At 50.2% G+C, this 25,483-nt stretch overlaps 1 protein-coding gene across 1 annotated transcript; it reads right to left on the bottom strand.

Moving 5' to 3' along the window:
- Positions 1–442: 442 nt before the first annotated feature.
- LOC142918195 (uncharacterized) lies at positions 443–19,494 on the bottom strand. The gene is made up of 11 exons (XM_076062323.1): positions 19,352–19,494; positions 18,511–18,709; positions 17,829–18,007; positions 16,662–17,038; positions 16,291–16,456; positions 15,110–15,469; positions 3,190–3,471; positions 2,181–2,448; positions 1,988–2,048; positions 928–1,029; positions 443–715 (listed from the first exon to the last, which is right to left on the bottom strand). The coding sequence occupies exons 1-11, from the start codon at positions 19,443–19,445 to the stop codon at positions 668–670; spliced, it is 2,136 nt and encodes a 711-aa protein (XP_075918438.1). The 5' UTR covers positions 19,446–19,494; the 3' UTR covers positions 443–667.
- Between the last annotated feature and the right edge of the window lie 5,989 nt (positions 19,495–25,483).

Genomic DNA, 25,483 nt, shown 5'->3' with positions numbered 1-25,483 from the left:
TGCTAAATTCTATGCTAATTCCATTGTCAAGGGGTGCCTCTGCGGATGTGTATGCCTTAACTTAGCTATTTCAATGCTAAATTCTATGCTAATTCCTTTAACAATGGGTGCCTCTGCGGATGTGTATGCTTTAACTTTTAACATAGCTATTTCTGTGACCAGCCACAAGCTAATCATTCAGCCATTTCAATGCTAAATTATATGCTAATTCCTTTGTCAAGGCGCTTTGTTCCTCTCACACAGCTTAAAGGCCGTGATCTGAACGTGGCTCTTTCACTCCAGCGCTGTCCTACCAGACAGTCTCGCCCCTTCACCTGATGAAGGCCGCTTGTGTTGTGGCCGAAACGTCGTGAGAATATTATTGTGTTATTTTATTTTATCAATTTATTATTTTATTCTCATTCTACGTGACTTTACCGAAAGAACCAAAGAAGATGAATCATTGCAGTCACGAAAGCTTTAAATCGAAATTCAGTTGGGATCAAACAACAACAACAAATCTTCTTGGTTCTTTCGGGGGGGGTTCACCCGCTCGCGAAGCGACAAGCCCCGGCGTTGCCCCGGCAACCACGGCAAGATGGGGCGCGGCAAGGTGGAGCACGGCAAGGTGGAGCACGGCAAGGTGGAGCACTCTCGCTCCTCCCCCCCCCCCACCCCGAGCCGCTTCTCAAAAATCTTCCTCCCTCGCCTCGTCGTCATCTTCGTCTTTGAAAACCTGCGGGGGTCGGAATAAATTAGAGAGACGGTGACCGACCCCACCCACCCCCCCCCTGGGGTGGCCAGAAGCGGATCGCTCACTCAGCCTAAGCAGGAGCATCGGTGATGTGGGCGGACACTCGCTCACCGCTCGCTCGCTCACCGCTCACCGCTCGCTCGCTCACCGCTCACCGCTCGCTCACCGCTCACTCACCACCCACCCCTCCTCACCGCGTAGTCGTAGCTTCCAGCTCCGCTGTCTTGGTGCTGAGGCTGCGGTGGCAACTCGTGCAGCCCTTCATCCGCCTTGTTGCCACTCTCTAGCGTTAGCAACTACACACGGAGCATCCCCACAACACGCACAGTGTGTGGTGAATCTGTGGGTCTCTGTGTGTGGTGAGTCTGTGGGTCTCTGTATGGTGAGTCTGTGGGTCTCTGTGTGGTGAGTCTATGGGTCTCTGTGTGGTGAGTCTGTGGGTCTCTGTGTGTGGTGAGTCTGTGGGTCTCTGTATGGTGAGTCTGTGGGTCTCTGTGTGGTGAGTCTATGCGTCTCTGTGTGGTGAGTCTGTGGGTCGCTGTGTGGTGAGTCTGTGGGTCTCTGTGTGGTGAGTCTGTGGGTCTCTGTGTGAGTCTGTGGGTCTCTGTGTGGTGAGTCTATGGGTCTCTGTGTGGTGAGTCTGTGGGTCTCTGTGTGGTGAGTCTATGGGTCTCTGTGTGGTGAGTCTGTGGGTCTCTCTGTGTGGTGAGTCTATGGGTCTCTGTGTGGTGAGTCTGTGGGTCTCTGTGTGGTGAGTCTGTGGGTCTCTGTGTGAGTCTGTGGGTCTCTGTGTGGTGAGTCTGTGGGTCTCTGTGTGGTGAGTCTGTGGGTCTCTGTGTGGTGAGTCTATGGGTCTCTGTGTGGTGAGTCTGTGGGTCTCTGTGTGGTGAGTCTATGGGTCTCTGTGTGGTGAGTCTGTGGGTATTATTTTGGCAATCGTCATCAGGAGGAGAAAAGAGGGGGATGAAAGCCGCTGAAGCAGCAGGCTGTTTTAAAGTTTTAAAGTTGGGTGTAGCCCAAGGGTCATAAACAAAGTGGGCACAACTTTACCGAAAGACCCAAAGAAAATGAATTCCTGCAGTCACGAAAGCTTTAGGTCGAGTCTAACTGTGTCTCTGTATATACACTACACTACTATATACTACACTATACACTACACTACTATACACTACACTACTATACACTACACTACACAGAATACGGAGAGAGACACGGATGGACTGGGCCTCTGTGTCCTGGCGGTGTGCCACTCACGGAGCCACGGTCGCCCGCCGCGTTTCTCTGCGGTGCCTTGGGGAGCGTGGGGGGATCCTCCCTGCACGCATGTGGGTAGTGGGGGGGTGGTGGGGTAGTGGTGGGGGGGGGGCACAGCGGCAGGTCGTCACACAGACGACCCCGCGGGCACCACCGACGTCCGCCCGACGTCCGAGAGAAGCGAGCGACTCACGAGGGGCCCCAGGGCTCGTGACGACGCTGACGCTGACGGCGGTGGCGGTAGAGCAGCAGCAGCGTGGCCACCAGGGCGAGGGACACGGCGAGGATCGCGGCCGGAGCGGCCCAGCTGGCCCGGCCCGCCGCCGCTGCTGCCGCAGAATTCTCTGCGTGGCCAAACGGTCCCCCGCGTGGCGTCAGCGTGCCGCCGTAGTACGACGACAACCGCCACGATGACCACACGCGCCAGGCTAGGTGCGCTTTGAGGCTCGCGGCGCTCGCACCTGGGCGTTGCGGGTCGAGGGAGCGAGACGGAGGGACGGACGGAGACAAAGTTCCCCCGTGAAGGCCCCGGCGGACTGTCGGGGCGGGTGCTGTTAGCGAGTATCAGCAGCTGTGAAGGCCGTGATTGTGACAAACGGGGGGATGGGTGGCCAGAACAGGGACACACACACACGCACACGCAATACACACACATGCACATGGACACACACACACACACGCACATGAACACACACACGGACACACATGAACACACACGCACACACACACACGGACACACACGCACACACACACACATGCATGCACACGCACACGGACAGACACGCACACACACACGAACAGACATGCATGCACACACACACACACACACGGACACGCACACACGCACCAACACACACACACGTACACACACGCACCAACACACACACACGAACACACACACACGCACACACACACACACGGACACACACGCACACACACGCACACACACATGCATGCACACGCACACGGACAGACACGCACACGCACACACACACACGAACAGACATGCATGCACACACACACGGACACACACACGGACACGCACACACGCACCAACACACACACACACAAACCAACACACACACACGTGCACGGACACACACACACCCACACACACACACCCACACGTACACGGACACGCACACACACACACACACGTACACGGACACACACACATGCAACATTCAGAGATGCGAACAAACCTGTTCGTGTGTCCAGTTGCCTGTTCGGACCGAAAGTCGTGAGTTCAACCGGCGTGCAACAGACGGCGGTGGTGGCATCTACATCTGTAGAACGTGAAGAACCAGTGGCATTTACATCTGTAGAACGTGAAGAACCAGTGGCATCTACATCTGCAGAGCGTGAAGAACCAGTGGCATCTACATCTGTAGAACGTGAAGAACCAGTGGCATCTACATCTCCAGAAGGTGAAGAACCAGTGGCATCTACATCTCCAAAAGGTGAAGAACCAGTGGCATCTACATCTGCAAAACGAGAAGAACCAGTGACATTAATATCAACAGAATATGAAAAAACAGTGACATGTACATCTGTAGCACGTAAAGAACCAGTGGCATCTACATCTGCTGAACGTGAAGAACCAGTGGCATCTACATCTGCAGAGCGTGAAGAACCAGTGGCATCTACATCTGCAGAGCGTGAAGAACCAGTGGCATCTACATCTGCAGAACGTGAAGAGAACGTCAATAACCAGTGGCATCTCCATCTGCAGAACGTGAAGAACCAGTGGCATCTACATCTGCAGAACGTGAAGAACCAGTGGCATCTACATCTGCAGAGCGTGAAGAACCAGTGGGATCTACATCTGCAGAACGTGAAGAACCAGTGGCATCTACATCTGCAGAACGTGAAGAACCAGTGGCATCTACATCTGTAGCACGTAAAGAACCAGTGGCATCTACATCTGCTGAACGTGAAGAACCAGTGGCATCTACATCTGCAGAGCGTGAAGAACCAGTGGCATCTACATCTGCAGAGCGTGAAGAACCAGTGGTATCTACATCTGCAGAACGTGAAGAGAACGTCAATAACCAGTGGCATCTCCATCTGCAGAACGTGAAGAACCAGTGGCATCTACATCTGCAGAACGTGAAGAACCAGTGGCATCTACATCTGCAGAGCGTGAAGAACCAGTGGGATCTACATCTGCAGAACGTGAAGAACCAGTGGCATCTACATCTGCAGAACGTGAAGAACCAGTGGCATCTACATCTGCAGAGCGTGAAGAACCAGTGGCATCTACATCTGCAGAACGTGAAGAATCAGCGGCATCTACATCTGCAGAGCGTGAAGAACCAGCGGCATCTACATCTGTAGAACGTGAAGAACCAGTGGCATCTACATCTCCAGAGCGTGAAGAACCAGTGGCATCTACATCTGCAGAACGTGAAGAACCAGTGGCATCTACATCTGCAGAGCGTGAAGAACCAGTGGCATCTACATCTGCAGAAGATAATGAGCTTTGGGTCTCCATGTGAGTCTATGGGTCTCTGTGTGAGTAGTCTATGGGTCTCGGTGTGATGAGTCTATAGGTCTCTGTGTGAGTCTATGGGTCTCTGTGTGAGTAGTCTATGGGTGGCTGTGTGATGAGTCTATGGGTTTCTGTGTGAGTCTATGGGTCTCTCTGTGAGTAGTCTATGGGTCTCTGTGTGAGTAGTCTATGGGTGTCTGTGTGAGTAGTCTATGGGTGTCTGTGTGATGAGTCTATGGGTCTCTGTGTGAGTCTATGGGTCTCTGTGTGAGTAGTCTATGGGTCTCTGTGTGAGTCTATGGGTGTCTGTGTGAGTCTATGGGTCTCTGTGTGAGTAGTCTATGGGTCTCTGTGTCAGTCTATGGGTGTCTGTGTGATGAGTCTATGGGTCTCTGTGTGAGTAGTCTATGGGTCTCTGTGTGAGTAGTCTATGGGTGTCTGTGTGGTGAGTCTATAGGTCTCTGTGTGAGTAGTCTATGGGTCTCTATGTGAGTAGTCTATGGGTCTCGGTGTGATGAGTCTATGGGTCTCTGTGTGAGTCTATGGCTCTCTGTGTGAGTAGTCTATGGGTGTCTGTGTGATGAGTCTATGGGTCTCTGTGTGAGTAGTCTATGGGTGTCTGTGTGATGAGTCTATGGGTCTCTGTGTGAGTAGTCTATGGGTCTCTGTGTGAGTAGTCTATGGGTGTCTGTGTGAGTAGTCTATGGGTGTCTGTGTGAGTAGTCTATGGGTCTCTGTGTAAGTAGTCTATGGGTCTCTGTGTGAGTAGTCTATGGGTGTCTGTGTGAGTAGTCTATGGGTGTCTGTGTGAGTAGTCTATGGGTCTCTGTGTAAGTAATCTATGGGTCTCTGTGTGATGAGTCTATGGGTTTCTGTGTGAGTAGTCTATGGGTCTCTGTGTGATGAGTCTATGGGTCTCTGTGTGAGTAGTCTATGGGTGTCTGTGTGATGAGTCTATGGGTCTCTGTGTGAGTAGTCTATGGGTGTCTGTGTGATGAGTCTATGGGTCTCTGTGTGAGTAGTCTATGGGTGTCTGTGTGATGAGTCTATGGGTCTCTGTGTGAGTAGTCTATGGGTGTCTGTGTGAGTAGTCTATGGGTGTCTGTGTGATGAGTCTATGGTGTCTGTGTGATGAGTCCATGGGTCTCTGTGTGAGTAGTCTATGGGTGTCTGTGTGAGTCTATGGGTCTCTGTGTGAGTAGACTATGGGTCTCTGTGTGAGTCTATGGGTCTCTGTGTGAGTCTATGGGTCTCTGTGTGATGAGTCTATGGGTCTCTGTGTGAGTAGTCTATGGGTGTCTGTGTGATGAGTCTATGGGTCTCTGTGTGAGTAGTCTATGGGTGTCTGTGTGAGTAGTCTATGGGTGTCTGTGTGAGTAGTCTATGGGTCTCAGTGTGAGTCTATGGGTCTCTGTGTGAGTAGTCTATGGGTGTCTGTGTGATGAGTCTATGGGTCTCTGTGTGAGTAGTCTATGGGTGACTGTGTGAGTAGTCTATGGGTGTCTGTGTGAGTAGTCTATGGGCCTCAGTGTGAGTCTATGGGTCTCTGTGTGATGAGTTTATGGGTCTCTGTGTGAGTAGTCTATGGGTGTCTGTGTGATGAGTCTATGGGTCTCTGTGTGAGTAATCTATGGGTCTCTGTGTGAGTAGTCTATGAGTGTCTGTGTGAGTAGTCTATGGGTCTCTGTGTAAGTAGTCTATGGGTCTCTTTGTGAGTAGTCTATGGGTGTCTGTGTGAGTAGTCTATGGGTGTCTGTGTGAGTAGTCTATGGGTCTCTGTGTGAGTAGTCTATGGGTGTCTGTGTGAGTAGTCTATGGGTGTCTGTGTGAGTAGTCTATGGGTCTCAGTGTGAGTCTATGGGTCTCTGTGTGAGTAGTCTATGGGTGTCTGTGTGATGAGTCTATGGGTCTCTGTGTGAGTAGTCTATGGGTGACTGTGTGAGTAGTCTATGGGTGTCTGTGTGAGTAGTCTATGGGCCTCAGTGTGAGTCTATGGGTCTCTGTGTGATGAGTCTATGGGTCTCTGTGTGAGTAGTCTATGGGTGTCTGTGTGATGAGTCTATGGGTCTCTGTGTGAGTAATCTATGGGTCTCTGTGTGAGTAGTCTATGAGTGTCTGTGTGAGTAGTCTATGGGTCTCTGTGTAAGTAGTCTATGGGTCTCTTTGTGAGTAGTCTATGGGTGTCTGTGTGAGTAGTCTATGGGTGTCTGTGTGAGTAGTCTATGGGTCTCTGTGTAAATATTCTATGGGTGTCTGTGTGAGTAGTCCATGGGTCTCTGTGTGAGTAGTCTATGGGTCTCTGTGTGATGAGTCTATGGGTCTCTGTGTGAGTATTCTATGGGTCTCTGTGTGAGTAGTCTATGGGTCTCTGTGTGAGTCTATGGGTCTCTGAGTGAGTAGTCTATGGGTGTCTGTGTGAGTAGTCTATGGGTCTCTGTGTGAGTCTATGGGTCTCTGTGTGAGTAGTCTATGGGTCTCTGTGTTAGTAGTCTATGGGTGTCTGTGTGAGTAGTCTATGGGTCTCTGTGTGAGTAGTCTATGGGTGTCTGTGTGAGTAGTCTATGGGTGTCTGTGTGAGTCTATGGGTCTCTGTGTGAGTAGTCTATGGGTGTCTGTGTGAGTAGTCTATGGATGTCTGTGTGAGTAGTCTATGGGTCTCTGTGTGAGTAGTCTATGGGTGTCTGTGTGAGTAGTCTATGGGTCTCTGTGTGAGTAGTCTATGGGTCTCTGTGTGAGTAGTCTATGGGTGTCTGTGTGAGTCTATGGGTCTCTGTGTGAGTAGTCTATGGGTGTCTGTGTGAGTAGTCTATGGGTGTCTGTGTGAGTAGTCTATGGGTGTCCGTGTGAGTAGTCTATGGGTGTCTGTGTGAGTAGTCTATGGGTGTCTGTGTGAGTAGTCTATGGGCCTCAGTGTGAGTCTATGGGTCTCTGTGTGATGAGTCTATGGGTCTCTGTGTGAGTAGTCTATGGGTGTCTGTGTGATGAGTCTATGGGTCTCTGTGTGAGTAATCTATGGGTCTCTGTGTGAGTAGTCTATGAGTGTCTGTGTGAGTAGTCTATGGGTCTCTGTGTAAGTAGTCTATGGGTCTCTTTGTGAGTAGTCTTTGGGTGTCTGTGTGAGTAGTCTATGGGTATCTGTGTGAGTAGTCTATGGGTCTCTGTGTAAATATTCTATGGGTGTCTGTGTGAGTAGTCCATGGGTCTCTGTGTGAGTAGTCTATGGGTCTCTGTGTGATGAGTCTATGGGTCTCTGTGTGAGTATTCTATGGGTCTCTGTGTGAGTAGTCTATGGGTCTCTGTGTGAGTCTATGGGTCTCTGAGTGAGTAGTCTATGGGTGTCTGTGTGAGTAGTCTATGGGTCTCTGTGTGAGTCTATGGGTCTCTGTGTGAGTAGTCTATGGGTCTCTGTGTGAGTAGTCTATGGGTGTCTGTGTGAGTAGTCTATGGGTCTCTGTGTGAGTAGTCTATGGGTGTCTGTGTGAGTAGTCTATGGGTGTCTGTGTGAGTCTATGGGTCTCTGTGTGAGTAGTCTATGGGTGTCTGTGTGAGTAGTCTATGGGTGTCTGTGTGAGTAGTCTATGGGTCTCTGTGTGAGTAGTCTATGGGTGTCTGTGTGAGTAGTCTATGGGTCTCTGTGTGAGTAGTCTATGGGTGTCTGTGTGAGTAGTCTATGGGTGTCTGTGTGATGAGTCTATGGGTCTCTGTGTGAGTAGTCTATGGGTGACTGTGTGAGTAGTCTATGGGTGTCTGTGTGAGTAGTCTATGGGTCTCAGTGTGAGTCTATGGGTCTCTGTGTGATGAGTCTATGGGTCTCTGTGTGAGTAGTCTATGGGTGTCTGTGTGATGAGTCTATGGGTCTCTGTGTGAGTAATCTATGGGTCTCTGTGTGAGTAGTCTATGAGTGTCTGTGTGAGTAGTCTATGGGTCTCTGTGTAAGTAGTCTATGGGTCTCTTTGTGAGTAGTCCATGGGTGTCTGTGTGAGTAGTCTATGGGTGTCTGTGTGAGTAGTCTATGGGTCTCTGTGTAAATATTCTATGGGTGTCTGTGTGAGTAGTCCATGGGTCTCTGTGTGAGTAGTCTATGGGTCTCTGTGTGATGAGTCTATGGGTCTCTGTGTGAGTATTCTATGGGTCTCTGTGTGAGTAGTCTATGGGTCTCTGTGTGAGTCTATGGGTCTCTGAGTGAGTAGTCTATGGGTGTCTGTGTGAGTAGTCTATGGGTCTCTGTGTGAGTCTATGGGTCTCTGTGTGAGTAGTCTATGGGTCTCTGTGTGAGTAGTCTATGGGTGTCTGTGTGAGTAGTCTATGGGTCTCTGTGTGAGTAGTCTATGGGTGTCTGTGTGAGTAGTCTATGGGTGTCTGTGTGAGTCTATGGGTCTCTGTGTGAGTAGTCTATGGGTGTCTGTGTGAGTAGTCTATGGGTGTCTGTGTGAATAGTCTATGGGTCTCTGTGTGAGTAGTCTATGGGTGTCTGTGTGAGTAGTCTATGGGTCTCTGTGTGAGTAGTCTATGGGTGTCTGTGTGAGTAGTCTATGGGTGTCTGTGTGAGTCTATGGGTCTCTGAGTGAGTAGTCTATGGGTGTCTGTGTGAGTAGTCTATGGGTCTCTGTGTGAGTCTATGGGTCTCTGTGTGAGTAGTCTATGGGTCTCTGTGTTAGTAGTCTATGGGTGTCTGTGTGAGTAGTCTATGGGTCTCTGTGTGAGTAGTCTATGGGTGTCTGTGTGAGTAGTCTATGGGTGTCTGTGTGAGTAGTCTATGGGTCTCTGTGTGAGTAGTCTATGGGTCTCTGTGTGAGTAGTCTATGGGTGTCTGTGTGAGTCTATGGGTCTCTGTGTGAGTAGTCTATGGGTCTCTGTGTTAGTAGTCTATGGGTGTCTGTGTGAGTAGTCTATGGGTCTCTGTGTGAGTAGTCTATGGGTGTCTGTGTGAGTAGTCTATGGGTGTCTGTGTGAGTCTATGGGTCTCTGTGTGAGTAGTCTATGGGTGTCTGTGTGAGTAGTCTATGGATGTCTGTGTGAGTAGTCTATGGGTCTCTGTGTGAGTAGTCTATGGGTGTCTGTGTGAGTAGTCTATGGGTCTCTGTGTGAGTAGTCTATGGGTCTCTGTGTGAGTAGTCTATGGGTGTCTGTGTGAGTCTATGGGTCTCTGTGTGAGTAGTCTATGGGTGTCTGTGTGAGTAGTCTATGGGTGTCTGTGTGAGTAGTCTATGGGTGTCCGTGTGAGTAGTCTATGGGTGTCTGTGTGAGTAGTCTATGGGTGTCTGTGTGAGTAGTCTATGGGCCTCAGTGTGAGTCTATGGGTCTCTGTGTGATGAGTCTATGGGTCTCTGTGTGAGTAGTCTATGGGTGTCTGTGTGATGAGTCTATGGGTCTCTGTGTGAGTAATCTATGGGTCTCTGTGTGAGTAGTCTATGAGTGTCTGTGTGAGTAGTCTATGGGTCTCTGTGTAAGTAGTCTATGGGTCTCTTTGTGAGTAGTCTTTGGGTGTCTGTGTGAGTAGTCTATGGGTATCTGTGTGAGTAGTCTATGGGTCTCTGTGTAAATATTCTATGGGTGTCTGTGTGAGTAGTCCATGGGTCTCTGTGTGAGTAGTCTATGGGTCTCTGTGTGATGAGTCTATGGGTCTCTGTGTGAGTATTCTATGGGTCTCTGTGTGAGTAGTCTATGGGTCTCTGTGTGAGTCTATGGGTCTCTGAGTGAGTAGTCTATGGGTGTCTGTGTGAGTAGTCTATGGGTCTCTGTGTGAGTCTATGGGTCTCTGTGTGAGTAGTCTATGGGTCTCTGTGTGAGTAGTCTATGGGTGTCTGTGTGAGTAGTCTATGGGTCTCTGTGTGAGTAGTCTATGGGTGTCTGTGTGAGTAGTCTATGGGTCTCTGTGTGAGTAGTCTATGGGTGTCTGTGTGAGTAGTCTATGGGTGTCTGTGTGAGTCTATGGGTCTCTGTGTGAGTAGTCTATGGGTGTCTGTGTGAGTAGTCTATGGGTCTCTGTGTGAGTAGTCTATGGGTGTCTGTGTGAGTAGTCTATGGGTGTCTGTGTGAGTCTATGGGTCTCTGTGTGAGTAGTCTATGGGTGTCTGTGTGAGTAGTCTATGGATGTCTGTGTGAGTAGTCTATGGGTCTCTGTGTGAGTAGTCTATGGGTGTCTGTGTGAGTAGTCTATGGGTCTCTGTGTGAGTAGTCTATGGGTCTCTGTGTGAGTAGTCTATGGGTGTCTGTGTGAGTCTATGGGTCTCTGTGTGAGTAGTCTATGGGTGTCTGTGTGAGTAGTCTATGGGTGTCTGTGTGAGTAGTCTATGGGTGTCCGTGTGAGTAGTCTATGGGTGTCTGTGTGAGTAGTCTATGGGTGTCTGTGTGAGTAGTCTATGGGCCTCAGTGTGAGTCTATGGGTCTCTGTGTGATGAGTCTATGGGTCTCTGTGTGAGTAGTCTATGGGTGTCTGTGTGATGAGTCTATGGGTCTCTGTGTGAGTAATCTATGGGTCTCTGTGTGAGTAGTCTATGAGTGTCTGTGTGAGTAGTCTATGGGTCTCTGTGTAAGTAGTCTATGGGTCTCTTTGTGAGCAGTCTTTGGGTGTCTGTGTGAGTAGTCTATGGGTATCTGTGTGAGTAGTCTATGGGTCTCTGTGTAAATATTCTATGGGTGTCTGTGTGAGTAGTCCATGGTTCTCTGTGTGAGTAGTCTATGGGTCTCTGTGTGATGAGTCTATGGGTCTCTGTGTGAGTATTCTATGGGTCTCTGTGTGAGTAGTCTATGGGTCTCTGTGTGAGTCTATGGGTCTCTGAGTGAGTAGTCTATGGGTGTCTGTGTGAGTAGTCTATGGGTCTCTGTGTGAGTCTATGGGTCTCTGTGTGAGTAGTCTATGGGTCTCTGTGTGAGTAGTCTATGGGTGTCTGTGTGAGTAGTCTATGGGTCTCTGTGTGAGTAGTCTATGGGTGTCTGTGTGAGTAGTCTATGGGTGTCTGTGTGAGTCTATGGGTCTCTGTGTGAGTAGTCTATGGGTGTCTGTGTGAGTAGTCTATGGGTGTCTGTGTGAGTAGTCTATGGGTCTCTGTGTGAGTAGTCTATGGGTGTCTGTGTGAGTAGTCTATGGGTCTCTGTGTGAGTAGTCTATGGGTGTCTGTGTGAGTAGTCTATGGGTGTCTGTGTGATGAGTCTATGGGTCTCTGTGTGAGTAGTCTATGGGTGACTGTGTGAGTAGTCTATGGGTGTCTGTGTGAGTAGTCTATGGGTCTCAGTGTGAGTCTATGGGTCTCTGTGTGATGAGTCTATGGGTCTCTGTGTGAGTAGTCTATGGGTGTCTGTGTGATGAGTCTATGGGTCTCTGTGTGAGTAATCTATGGGTCTCTGTGTGAGTAGTCTATGAGTGTCTGTGTGAGTAGTCTATGGGTCTCTGTGTAAGTAGTCTATGGGTCTCTTTGTGAGTAGTCCATGGGTGTCTGTGTGAGTAGTCTATGGGTGTCTGTGTGAGTAGTCTATGGGTCTCTGTGTAAATATTCTATGGGTGTCTGTGTGAGTAGTCCATGGGTCTCTGTGTGAGTAGTCTATGGGTCTCTGTGTGATGAGTCTATGGGTCTCTGTGTGAGTATTCTATGGGTCTCTGTGTGAGTAGTCTATGGGTCTCTGTGTGAGTCTATGGGTCTCTGAGTGAGTAGTCTATGGGTGTCTGTGTGAGTAGTCTATGGGTCTCTGTGTGAGTCTATGGGTCTCTGTGTGAGTAGTCTATGGGTCTCTGTGTGAGTAGTCTATGGGTGTCTGTGTGAGTAGTCTATGGGTCTCTGTGTGAGTAGTCTATGGGTGTCTGTGTGAGTAGTCTATGGGTGTCTGTGTGAGTCTATGGGTCTCTGTGTGAGTAGTCTATGGGTGTCTGTGTGAGTAGTCTATGGGTGTCTGTGTGAATAGTCTATGGGTCTCTGTGTGAGTAGTCTATGGGTGTCTGTGTGAGTAGTCTATGGGTCTCTGTGTGAGTAGTCTATGGGTGTCTGTGTGAGTAGTCTATGGGTGTCTGTGTGAGTCTATGGGTCTCTGAGTGAGTAGTCTATGGGTGTCTGTGTGAGTAGTCTATGGGTCTCTGTGTGAGTCTATGGGTCTCTGTGTGAGTAGTCTATGGGTCTCTGTGTTAGTAGTCTATGGGTGTCTGTGTGAGTAGTCTATGGGTCTCTGTGTGAGTAGTCTATGGGTGTCTGTGTGAGTAGTCTATGGGTGTCTGTGTGAGTAGTCTATGGGTCTCTGTGTGAGTAGTCTATGGGTCTCTGTGTGAGTAGTCTATGGGTGTCTGTGTGAGTCTATGGGTCTCTGTGTGAGTAGTCTATGGGTCTCTGTGTTAGTAGTCTATGGGTGTCTGTGTGAGTAGTCTATGGGTCTCTGTGTGAGTAGTCTATGGGTGTCTGTGTGAGTAGTCTATGGGTGTCTGTGTGAGTCTATGGGTCTCTGTGTGAGTAGTCTATGGGTGTCTGTGTGAGTAGTCTATGGATGTCTGTGTGAGTAGTCTATGGGTCTCTGTGTGAGTAGTCTATGGGTGTCTGTGTGAGTAGTCTATGGGTCTCTGTGTGAGTAGTCTATGGGTCTCTGTGTGAGTAGTCTATGGGTGTCTGTGTGAGTCTATGGGTCTCTGTGTGAGTAGTCTATGGGTGTCTGTGTGAGTAGTCTATGGGTGTCTGTGTGAGTAGTCTATGGGTGTCCGTGTGAGTAGTCTATGGGTGTCTGTGTGAGTAGTCTATGGGTGTCTGTGTGAGTAGTCTATGGGCCTCAGTGTGAGTCTATGGGTCTCTGTGTGATGAGTCTATGGGTCTCTGTGTGAGTAGTCTATGGGTGTCTGTGTGATGAGTCTATGGGTCTCTGTGTGAGTAATCTATGGGTCTCTGTGTGAGTAGTCTATGAGTGTCTGTGTGAGTAGTCTATGGGTCTCTGTGTAAGTAGTCTATGGGTCTCTTTGTGAGTAGTCTTTGGGTGTCTGTGTGAGTAGTCTATGGGTATCTGTGTGAGTAGTCTATGGGTCTCTGTGTAAATATTCTATGGGTGTCTGTGTGAGTAGTCCATGGGTCTCTGTGTGAGTAGTCTATGGGTCTCTGTGTGATGAGTCTATGGGTCTCTGTGTGAGTATTCTATGGGTCTCTGTGTGAGTAGTCTATGGGTCTCTGTGTGAGTCTATGGGTCTCTGAGTGAGTAGTCTATGGGTGTCTGTGTGAGTAGTCTATGGGTCTCTGTGTGAGTCTATGGGTCTCTGTGTGAGTAGTCTATGGGTCTCTGTGTGAGTAGTCTATGGGTGTCTGTGTGAGTAGTCTATGGGTCTCTGTGTGAGTAGTCTATGGGTGTCTGTGTGAGTAGTCTATGGGTGTCTGTGTGAGTCTATGGGTCTCTGTGTGAGTAGTCTATGGGTGTCTGTGTGAGTAGTCTATGGGTGTCTGTGTGAGTAGTCTATGGGTCTCTGTGTGAGTAGTCTATGGGTGTCTGTGTGAGTAGTCTATGGGTCTCTGTGTGAGTAGTCTATGGGTGTCTGTGTGAGTAGTCTATGGGTGTCTGTGTGATGAGTCTATGGGTCTCTGTGTGAGTAGTCTATGGGTGACTGTGTGAGTAGTCTATGGGTGTCTGTGTGAGTAGTCTATGGGTCTCAGTGTGAGTCTATGGGTCTCTGTGTGATGAGTCTATGGGTCTCTGTGTGAGTAGTCTATGGGTGTCTGTGTGATGAGTCTATGGGTCTCTGTGTGAGTAATCTATGGGTCTCTGTGTGAGTAGTCTATGAGTGTCTGTGTGAGTAGTCTATGGGTCTCTGTGTAAGTAGTCTATGGGTCTCTTTGTGAGTAGTCCATGGGTGTCTGTGTGAGTAGTCTATGGGTGTCTGTGTGAGTAGTCTATGGGTCTCTGTGTAAATATTCTATGGGTGTCTGTGTGAGTAGTCCATGGGTCTCTGTGTGAGTAGTCTATGGGTCTCTGTGTGATGAGTCTATGGGTCTCTGTGTGAGTATTCTATGGGTCTCTGTGTGAGTAGTCTATGGGTCTCTGTGTGAGTCTATGGGTCTCTGAGTGAGTAGTCTATGGGTGTCTGTGTGAGTAGTCTATGGGTCTCTGTGTGAGTCTATGGGTCTCTGTGTGAGTAGTCTATGGGTCTCTGTGTGAGTAGTCTATGGGTGTCTGTGTGAGTAGTCTATGGGTCTCTGTGTGAGTAGTCTATGGGTGTCTGTGTGAGTAGTCTATGGGTGTCTGTGTGAGTCTATGGGTCTCTGTGTGAGTAGTCTATGGGTGTCTGTGTGAGTAGTCTATGGGTGTCTGTGTGAATAGTCTATGGGTCTCTGTGTGAGTAGTCTATGGGTGTCTGTGTGAGTAGTCTATGGGTCTCTGTGTGAGTAGTCTATGGGTGTCTGTGTGAGTAGTCTATGGGTGTCTGTGTGAGTCTATGGGTCTCTGTGTGAGTAGTCTATGGGTGTCTGTGTGAGTAGTCTATGGGTGTCTGTGTGAGTAGTCTATGGATCTCTGTGTGAGTAGTCTATGGGTGTCCGTGTGAGTAGTCTATGGGTGTCTGTGTGAGTAGTCTATGGGTGTCTGTGTGAGTAGTCTATGGGTGTCTGTGTGAGTAGTCTATGGGTCTCTGCATGATGAGTCTATGGGTCTCTGCGTGGGGCAGTGTCAATCCTCACCGACGACAGAGAGGTTGACCCTCCCCTCGAAGTTGTCGTGGGGGAAGGTGGCCACGTGGCAGAGGAAGAGGCCCCCGTCGCCAGCCCGCACGTCCAGCAGCTCCAGCGAGACGTCGCCGGGAGGCCCCCCAACGCGGAACCGCAGTCGGCCCGCGAGGGACGAGTTGGAGTACGCCGTGCCGTGCAGCGGGCTGAGTGCGGCCAAATTGGCCCCCGCCCAGACGTTGCCACGGGAGGCCTTCAGCCAGTTGGCCTGCACCACCACCACGGCCGCACCCCACAGAACGCAGCGCAGCAGCGCCACCTTCTGGCCGACCACCGCCGTGACCTGGCCGTCCGTGTCGACACCCACACGAGGGGCTGGGTGGGAAGACAACACAGAGACCCATAGACTACTCATAGAGACCCATAGACTACTCATAGAGACCCATAGACTACTCATAGAGAGCCATAAACTACTCACACAGACACCCATAGACTACTCACAGAGACCCATAGACTACTCATAGAGACCCATAGACTACTCACGCAGAGTCCCATAGACGACTTATAGACCGACAAGACTATTTACGCAGAGATCCATAGAGTACTCATAGAGACCCATAGACTCTCTTCTTTGGTAATTTCGATAAAGTCACGTAGAATGAGAATAAAATAATAAATTGATAAAATAACACAATAATATTCTTACGACGTATCGGCCACAACACAAGCGGCCATCATCAGGTGAAGGGACGAGACTGTCTGGAGGACAGCGCTGGTCTGAGCGTGGCTGTGTTCGCTCCAGCGCTGTCCTCGTGTTCGCTCCAGCGCTGTCCTCCAGACAGTCTCGTCCCTTCACCTGATGAAGGCCGCTTGTGTTGTGGCCGAAACGTCGTGAGAATATTATTGTGTTATTTTATTTTATCAATTTATTTTATTCTCATTCTACGTGGTGACTTTACCGAAAGAACCAAAGATGAATCCTTGCAGTCACGAAAGCTTTAAATCGAAATCCATAGACTACTCATAGAAACTCATAGACTACTCACGCAGAGTCCCATAGACCACTCAGAGACCCACAAGACTACTCACACAGAGACCCATAGACCACTCATAGAGATCCACAAGACTACTCACACAGAGACCCACTTCACACACACAAAAATACCTCTCACTCATTCACCCAGCCACCCACTCACCCACGGTGCTGTGTGGTGGAGGGACGGAGACACACGACAGTGGAGACCACTCCCCTGCCTTCCACCGTGGCAAGTCGGCTACCATTCTCACGCGGACACAGTACTCATCCTCGCGTCCCGGCAGAAGCATCATTCGGTGTTGGTACCGGCATCCGATGAAGCGCTCCTGGCAGTAAGCATCATCATCATCAGTAGTAGCAGCAGTAGTAGTAGCAGCAACAGCATCATCATCAGTAGTAGTAGCATCATCAGTAGTAGTGTCATTGGTAGTATCATCATCATCAGTAGCAGCATCGCCACCCACCCACTCAACCACGCACATCTCCCGCCACAACCTCCCGACCCCCGTCACAACTCCCGCAATCTCTCACCGTGAGTTGAACGCCGCCTCTTGTCGAAATGTCAACCTGATGGTGGAACTTCACGTCGTGCGACACCAGCGCCCTCCACCCCCGCCCGACGGTGACCAACAACGACAGCTTCCGCACCTCCGGCTCTCCGTCGACCACCGCCTCCAACTCCCCAGCCACCCCAGGACCACCGTCATCACGGCGGTCATCGTCACCGCCGTCACGGTCATCGTCATCGCCGTCGTCGTTGTCGCTGTAGCCATCATCGTCGTTGTCTTCATCGTCACCCACAACACCGCACTCCTCATCCTCATCCTCACCACCATCGCCCTCCTCCTCCTCCTCCCCCCGCGTCAGTTTGTCGAGCCTCAGGGTGAACGACGGAGCGCTGAGCACAGCTGAGACACGGGAGAGGGGGGGTCATGGCGAGGGATGTTTGTGTGATCTCTCCCTGTCCTACAGAGTGAGTGAGTGAGTGCAGTTTGTGTGATCTCCCCCTGTCCTACAGAGTGTGTGAGTGGAGTTTGTGTGATCTCCCCCTGTCCTACAGAGTGTGTGGAGTTTGTGTGATCTCCCCCTGTTCTACAGAGTGTGTGAGTGGAGTTTGTGTGATCTCCCCCTGTCCTACAGAGTGAGTGGAGTTTGTGTGATCTCCCCCTGTCCTACAGAGTGAGTGAGTGGAGTTTGTGTGATCTCCCCCTGTGCTACAGAGTGAGTGAGTGGAGTTTGTGTGATCTCCCCCTGTCCTACAGAGTGAGTGAGTGGAGTTTGTGTGATCTCCCCCTGTGCTACAGAGTGAGTGAGTGGAGTTTGTGTGATCTCCCCCTGTCCTACAGAGTGAGTGGAGTTTGTGTGATCTCCCCTTGTGAGCCGAAGACACACACACAGGCAGAAAGAGTCACAGACATACACAGCGACACACACAGACAAAGATGACAAAGATCCTCCGTGTAGCCTGAAAAATACCGTTGGGGCAAGTGCTGTTAGTGAGCACCAGACAGACACGGACAAAGAGAGACACAGAGAGAGAGACACAGAGAGACACACACACACAGAGACACAGAGAGAGAGAGAGACACAGAGAGACACACACACAGAGACACAGAGAGAGACACACACACAGAGACACAGAGAGAGAGAGACACACACACAGAGACACAGGCATATGTACAATCTCGTGCCACTCACTTTCCATCAAGGGCAGGACCACAACCGCGACCCAGGGTGAGGATCGTGACGGCGAGGATGAGAAGGAGAATCTCACACGGAGGAGGTAGCGGTCACCGGGATCGTCCAGCGCCGAGGAGACGTCGCACCGTGTCTCCGTTGTTGCAGCGCAGACGGTCTGCCAGCGGGCTCGTCTGAAGCTGCGCAGACAGAGACACAGGGAGGAGTGGTGAGGGTGGTGAGGAGCCAGTGGGTGAGAGAGACGTGTGTGTGTGTGAGTGAGTGGGTTGGTGGATGAGTGGGTTGGTGAGTGAGTGGGTGAGTGGGTTGGTGAGTGGGTGAATGGGTTGGTGAGTGAGTGGGTGAATGGGTGAGTGGGTGATTGAGTGGGTGAGTGAGTGGGTTGGTGAGTGAGTGGGTTGGTGAGTGGGTTGGTGAGTGAGTGGGTGGGTGAGTGGGTTGGTGAGTGAGTGGGTGAGTGGGTAAGTTGGTTGGTGAGTGAGTGGGTGAGTGGGTTGGTGAGTGAGTGGGTGAGTGAGTGGGTTGGTGAGTGAGTGGCTGAGTGAGTGAGTTGGTGAGTGAGTGAGTGGGTGAGTGGGTTGGTGAGTGGGTGAGTGGGTTGGTGAGTGAGTGGGTAAGTGAGTGGGTTAGTGAGTGGGTGAGTGGGTTGGTGAGTGAGTGGCTGAGTGAGTGAGCATCTCACAGTTTGCTCTGAACTCTGTATGTAACATTCAGGAACGTTGAGTTGGTCGTGGTCGTGGTGGTCGAGTTGATGGTTAAAGGATCAACAAGTGGGGGTCTATCCCCTCCATCCCCACTGGGAGCCGCTTCAACGGGGTCCCAGCAAAGGGTCGCCAGGAGGTCTCGAGACTCCAAACGAACATTCAGTGGGAACAGCGGAGCTGGGCAGATGGGGAAAAAACACTCAAGAGTGCGCTAACCACTGCACCACCACTCCTCACTCACACACAGTGCGTTAACCACTGCACCACCACTCCCCACACACTTACACACACAGTGTGCTAACCACTGCACCACCACTCCACACACACAGTGCGTTAACCACTGCACCACCACTCCCCACTCACACCCACACAGTGCGTTAACCACTGCACCACCACTCCCCACACACACACAGTGCGTTAACCACTGCACCACCACTCCCCACACACAGTGCGCTAACCACTGCACCACCACTCCCCACACACTCACAGTGCGCTAACCACTGCACCACCACTCCCCACTCACACACAGTGCGCTAACCACTGCACCACCACTCCCCACACACTCACACACAGTGCGCTAACCACTGCACCACCACTCCCCACTCACACACACACAGTGCGCTATCCACTGCACCACCACTCCCCACACACACACAGCGCGCTAACCACTGCACCACCACTCCACACTCACACAGTGCGCTAACCACTGTACCACCACTCCCCACTCACACTTACACAGTGCGCTAACCACTGCACCACCACTCTCCACACAATCACAACCTGGCACCCGATTTATCGACCACCTCGGGCTCTGCTCACCGTGGCTGCTGCACGTGACAAGGTGGTGGAGGAGGAGGAGAGGCAGGATGAAGGGGAAGAGTAGGCCAAGTTTGTAGAGTTTCGACATCGCCATTAACTCCACACGGAGCCACGCGCCCGCCTCACCCAAGTCACGTGCTGAGGAAATCGATTCAAGGTTAAATTAAAAACTCGGATCGATTCCTATGGGGATAACAAATGCGAATCGATAGTGGTCAAAAATGTAGCCGATGGCATCGATCCCTATTGGGACTGCATTGGAATTGACGTTGGTCGTGAGTGTAAAATGGAATCGAATACATTTTCGATAACATGGGAATTGATTATGGCGATTTGTTCTAATAACATAGGAATCGATCTAGCTAGTGATTTGAACCGCATAGAATCGAATCCCATTGGGATACCTACAATGAGAATCGATTGTGTTAGAAAAGGAGAGCGTTTAGAATCGATTCCTATTGAGAATGAATCAGAATCAGAAAGGGTATTCGCCATGAAAGTTCACACCGACACGGAAGTTACTTTGGCAGGATGGTGCATACATTCAACATATAGGAATCTAAAATCTTAAATAAGTTTTAAACAAGTCTTACTATAATAATAAGGATTAAAAGTCTAACTAACACCAAGGGGCTGAAGTATATAAAATTGAATAAATATCGAATATAAAATAGCTTTAAGATATAATTTAAAAAAATACAAATAGGTTAACATAGTTAATATCGGCAAGGTTTCATTATGTAGATAAAATGTTAACAGGCCAGCAGCAGATGGGAAGAAACTGTCTTTATGGCGTGAGGTTTTGGTCCTGATGGACCGAAGCCTTCTGCCGGAGGGGAGTAGCTGAAACAGAGAGTGTCCAGGGTGGGAGGAATCGGCCACAAATCTTCCTCGCTCGCCTCATGGTCCTTGTCGTGTGCAGGTCCTCGAGGGTTGGTAGATTGCAGGCAATCACCTTCTCAGCAGTGTGGATGATACGCTGCAGTCTGCTCTCGTCCTTGGCAGTGGCAGCAGCGTACCAGATGGTTATGGAGGAGGTGAGGATGGATTCAATGATCGCTGTATAGAATTGCACCATCATTGTCTTTGGCAGGTTGAATTTCTTCAGCTGCCGTAGAAAGTACATCCTCTGTTGAGCTCTCTTGGTGAGGGAGCTGATGTTCAGTTCCCACTTGAGGTCCCGGGAGAGAATAGTGCCCAGGAAGCGGAAGGACTCTACAATTTTGACTGGGGAGTCTAACAGGGTGATGGGGGTGAGGGGGGCTGTATTCTTCCTGAAGTCCACAACCATCTCAACTGTCTTTAGAGCATTTAGCTCTAAGTTGTTCTGGCTACACCAGGTCACCAGGTTGTCAGCTTCCCACCTATAGTCAGACTCATCCCCACCAGAGATCAGCCCAATGAGGGTGGTGTCGTCCGCAAACTTCAAGAGTTTGACGGACAGATGATTGGAGGTGCAGCTGTTGGTATACAGGGAGAAGAGCAGTGGGGAAAGGACGCAGCCCTGAGGAGTTCCGGTGCTGATGGACTTGGAGTCGGAGATTTGTGTTCCCAGCTTAACGCACTGCTTCCTGTCAGACAGGAAGTATGTGATCCATTTACAGGTGGTGTAGGGCACGTTCAGCTGGAAGAGCTTGTCCTGAAGCAGGGCAGGGATGATGGTGTTGAAGGCAGAGCTGAAGTCCACAAACAGGATCCTGGCGTAGGATGCTGGGGCATCCAGATGCTGTAGGGTGAAGTGGAGGGCCATGTTAACTGCGTCGTCCACAGACCTGTTGGCTCTGTAGGCAAACTGAAGGGGGTCCAGGAGAGGGTCTGTGATGGCTTTGAGGTGTGCCAGTACCAGGCGCTCAAAAGACTTCATTACCACAGATGTAAGGGTGACCGGTCTGTAATCATTTAGTCCTGTTGGCCTTAGCTTTTTGGGCACAGGGATGGTGGTGGAGGACTTGAGACAGGCTGGTACATGGCATGTCTCCACGGAGGTGTTAAAGATGTTGGTGAACACCGGAGACAGCTGGTCAGCGCAGTGCCTGAGGATGGCTGGAGAGACAGAGTCCGGCCCGGCTGCTTTGCGTGGATTCAGCCTCTTGAAAAGTCTATTAACTTCTCCCTCCTGAAAGGAGAGAGTCGTCTCTGTAGTATGGGTGGGGGGTGGGGCCTCTTGGGTGGGAAGGGGTGGTTCAGGACAGTCCAATTGTCTTTCAAATCTACAGTAGAACTCGTTCAGGTCGTTGGCTAGGCGGGAGTCGTTAGTGGTGTGGGGGGCTCTGGGTTTGTAGTTGGTGATCTGCCTGAGCCCTCTCCAGACAGAACCAGCGTCGTCGTTAGTAGAGAACTGGTGTTTTAGTCTCTCTGAGTACAGTCGTTTAGCCTCTCTCACCGCTTTGCTAAACCTGTTCTTCGACTCCTTGAATCTGTCTCTATCCCCACTCCTAAACGCTTCCTCCTCCAACCTCACCCTTCTGAGCTTTGCTGAGAACCAGGGCTTATTGTTGTTAAAGTTCACCCTGGTACGTGTTGGGATACAGCAGTCCTCACAGAAGCTGATGTAGGACGTCACAGCCTCTGTGAGTTCATCCAGACTATTGGTAGCAGTCGTGAACATATCCCAGTCAGTACAGTCTAAGCACGCCCGCAAATCTTCCACAGCCACACTGGTCCACTGTTTAGATGTCCTCACAGCAGGTTTACAGAGTTTTAGTTTCTCCCTATGCAGGAATCAGGTGGACCATGGCATGGTCAGAGTGTCCTAGTGCTGCTCGGGGGACGGCGTGGTAGGCTCTACTGACTGTAGTGTAGCAGTGATCCAGAGTGTTCCCTTCTCTGGTTGCGCATTTAATGAATTGTATGTATTTGGGGAGTTCGTGGCTGAGATTACCTTTGTTAAAGTCGCCAAGAACGATAACCAACGAATCTGAATTTGCTCGCTCCACACTCAGAATCTGATCGGTGAGCATGCGTTGGGCCTCTTTAACCTGCGGACAAGGTGGCAAATAAACTCCGACCAAAATGAGCGACGCGAACTCGCGAGGCGAGTAAAACGGTTTACAGGTTATAAAAATTGATTCAAGGAGTGGAGAACAATGTTGCAGAATCACTGTGACATCTACACACCAGCCACTGTTAATGTAAAAACAAATACCACCGCCTTTCGTCTTGCCGGAGAGTGCTATGTCACGATCCGATCTTACAAGATGGAATCCTGCTAGTTGTAGCGAAGTGTCCGGAATCAAATCACACAGCCATGTTTCCATGAAGCACAAAACAGAAGCTGAAAGAAAGTCTTTGTTTTTTACCATCAGTAGCTGAAGTTCATCCATTTTGTTGTACAGTGAACGTACGTTGGAGAGGAAAAAGCTCGGAAGCACTGTTCGGATCCCGCGTCTGTGTAGCCGTACTAGAGCCCCCGACCGTTTACCCCTTGGGCGGAGTTTCGCTGGTTGAGCAAAGCCTAGCGCGGCATTGACTAGAATGCCTACTAATTCTGCCGCTGGAAGCAGAAAAGTAGGAAATAAATCCACAGGAGTTGTTTGCCTGATATTTAAAAGTTCGTCTCTTGTTAGAGAACTCCGGAAATCTTGTCAAAACACTGAATTGACAGACAAAACAAGACAAAACAGGGCGCACAGACCGGCTGAGGCTACCATCATCGGCGCCATCTTCGCACCAGCATGGGTGTGCTGAACAGCAGGCTCCTCTCACCAGCACGGGTGTGATGAACAGTAGGCCTCTCTCACCAGCTCGGGAGTGGTGAACAGCAGGCCCCTCTCACCAAGACGGGTGTGATGAACAGCACGCCCCTCTCACCAGCACGGGTGTGATGAATAGTAGGCCTCTCTCACCTGCACGGGTGTGTTGAACAGCAGGCCCCTCTCACCAGCACGGGTGTGCTGAACAGCAGGCCCCTCTCACCAACACGGGTGTGATGAACAGCAGGCCCCTCTCACCAGCACGGGTGTGTTGAACAGCAGGCCCCTCTCACCAGCACGGGTGTGCTGAACAGTAGGCCCCTCAACACGGGTGTGCTGAACAGCAGGCCTCTCTCACCAGCACGGGTGTGCTGAACAGCAGGCCCCTCAACAGCAGGCCTCTCTCACCAGCGCAGGTGTGCTGAACAGCAGGCCCCTCAACAGCAGGCCTCTCTCACCAGCGCAGGTGTGCTGAACAGCAGGCCTCTCAACAGCAGGCCCCATTCACCAGCACGGGTGTGCTGAACAGCAGGCCCCTCAACACGGGTGTGCTGAACAGCAGGCCTCTCTCACCAGCACGGGTGTGAAGAACAGCAGGCCCCTCAACAGCAGGCCTCTCTCACCAGCACGGGTGTGATGAACAGCAGGCCTCTCTCACCAGCACGAGTGTGTTGAACAGCAGGCCTCTCTCAAGACAAAACTGGACAAAACAGGGCGCACCAACCGGCCGAGGCTGCCATCATCGGCGCCATCTTGTCCAAGCATTTTAGGGCCTTCGGCCAGGAAAGTCACAACATTTGCACATGAAGGACGCAATCACGCAAGCGGCCCATGCTCCGTTTTGAAGTTTTAAAATGAAACATCTTTGAATCGTGTTATGTTTTGAATTAGATGATTGTTATTTCTTCATTAAAAGCTTATTTCATTTTACATCCGGAAGGCTTCGTTGAGGACATTTCGTGTGAATTTTCTCTCGTCATTAAGTAGATGGCCTTGCCGGGGGTTCGGTTCGATGCGGACTTTCACCTGTTTGGGATTGCGGGATCGAGATGAGGCGACACGGAGCTGCTGGCCGTCTGCAGATCGATTAAAACGTAATCGAGCGTCTGTCCCTGCGCCTCCGTCGTTGGTACAGGGGGTGCGTGTCTCCGTTGTGGAGTTTCTGGATAATGTTTGGAATTAACACAATTTTGACCGTTACACCAACATGACCTGTGCGTTGTGAATGATGTAACGTTATGTTTGACATCTGCCGTTTAGCAGACTGCACATATTGTGGTGAATGTTGCTGGGGTAGCCAGGTGTGCCTGTCGGATTTTAACCTTGAACCTCTGCAATAAATAGAGAATGTGCTACCACATTCTTGGTTCTTTCGGTAAAGTCACGTAGATAGAAAATAACAAAAACAAGAAAATTGGAAAATAATAAATTGATGAAAAGATGCCCATTGGTCGACTAAGATGACTGTGCCCCCCACAATGTACACACACACAGTGTACACACACACAGTGTACACACACAGTGTGTACGTGTACACACACAGTGTACACACACACACTGCACACACAGTGTGTATGTGTACACACACAGTGTACACACACACACAGCGTGTACGTACACAGTGTGTACACACAGTGTGTACACAATAATTTCAGTTTATATATTTTGGTATACCCCTGTGAGCCATTCGGCTCTTGAATCAAGTGCAACCACAACAAACACGAACAAGAAACACATCTTAAAGTGACTACTTTGTGTGACTCTGCAAACAGAAAATCCATGGAAAAAAAACGGCAAAATATTCCTGAAAAAAGCACCGTACACCAACGCTGTGTGCTAAAAATCCCAGTGGGATGCAATGTCCACGTTGTTGTTGAGTTCAAGGGAGGGAGCAATGGAAAATGAATCTAAATCAACTTAAACTCCAATCCTGCTCTGTGACGTCACTACTCAGCATCACCTCATCGGCGTGAAACGCCAGGGGGAGGTGTCCCTCGCTAGTGACGTCATGTCACCAAGGTATTCACCCCCCACCCCATCTACCGCGCCCTTGAGGGTGACGTCACCTCTGCCTGCGTCAACTTCCGTTATCTGTTCAAGTACAATCCTTATTTGGGCAAAGCTACGCCCGGTGACTGGTGGCTCATTAACATAATGTATTCGTGAAGGCCGTCGCGAGTTTATTGCGACGGGTTTCAGCACCCACGCCCCATCCCTCCACGTATGGGCCGGGCTCATTAACATAATGTATTTTTTTTATTTAAAGCTTTCGTGACTGCAGTAATTCATATTCTTAGTTCTTTTGGTAAAGTCACGTTGAAGGGAAACAACAAAATAATAAAATATATATAAAACAATAAAAATTATCACGACGTTTCGACCATAACACAAACGGTCGTCTTCAGGTGTGTTGGTTTGCATAAATTTATTTTTAAACGGC

Source organism: Petromyzon marinus, unplaced genomic scaffold, assembly GCF_048934315.1.
Source record: "Petromyzon marinus isolate PM22_M1 ecotype Great Lakes invasive population unplaced genomic scaffold, UKy_Petmar_22M1.pri1.0 PM_G_Scaffold_57, whole genome shotgun sequence".
Classification (NCBI taxonomy): Eukaryota; Metazoa; Chordata; class Hyperoartia; order Petromyzontiformes; family Petromyzontidae; genus Petromyzon; species Petromyzon marinus.
The sequence above is the reverse complement of the archived record's forward strand: the minus strand, read 5'-3'. Positions and strand labels throughout refer to the sequence as shown.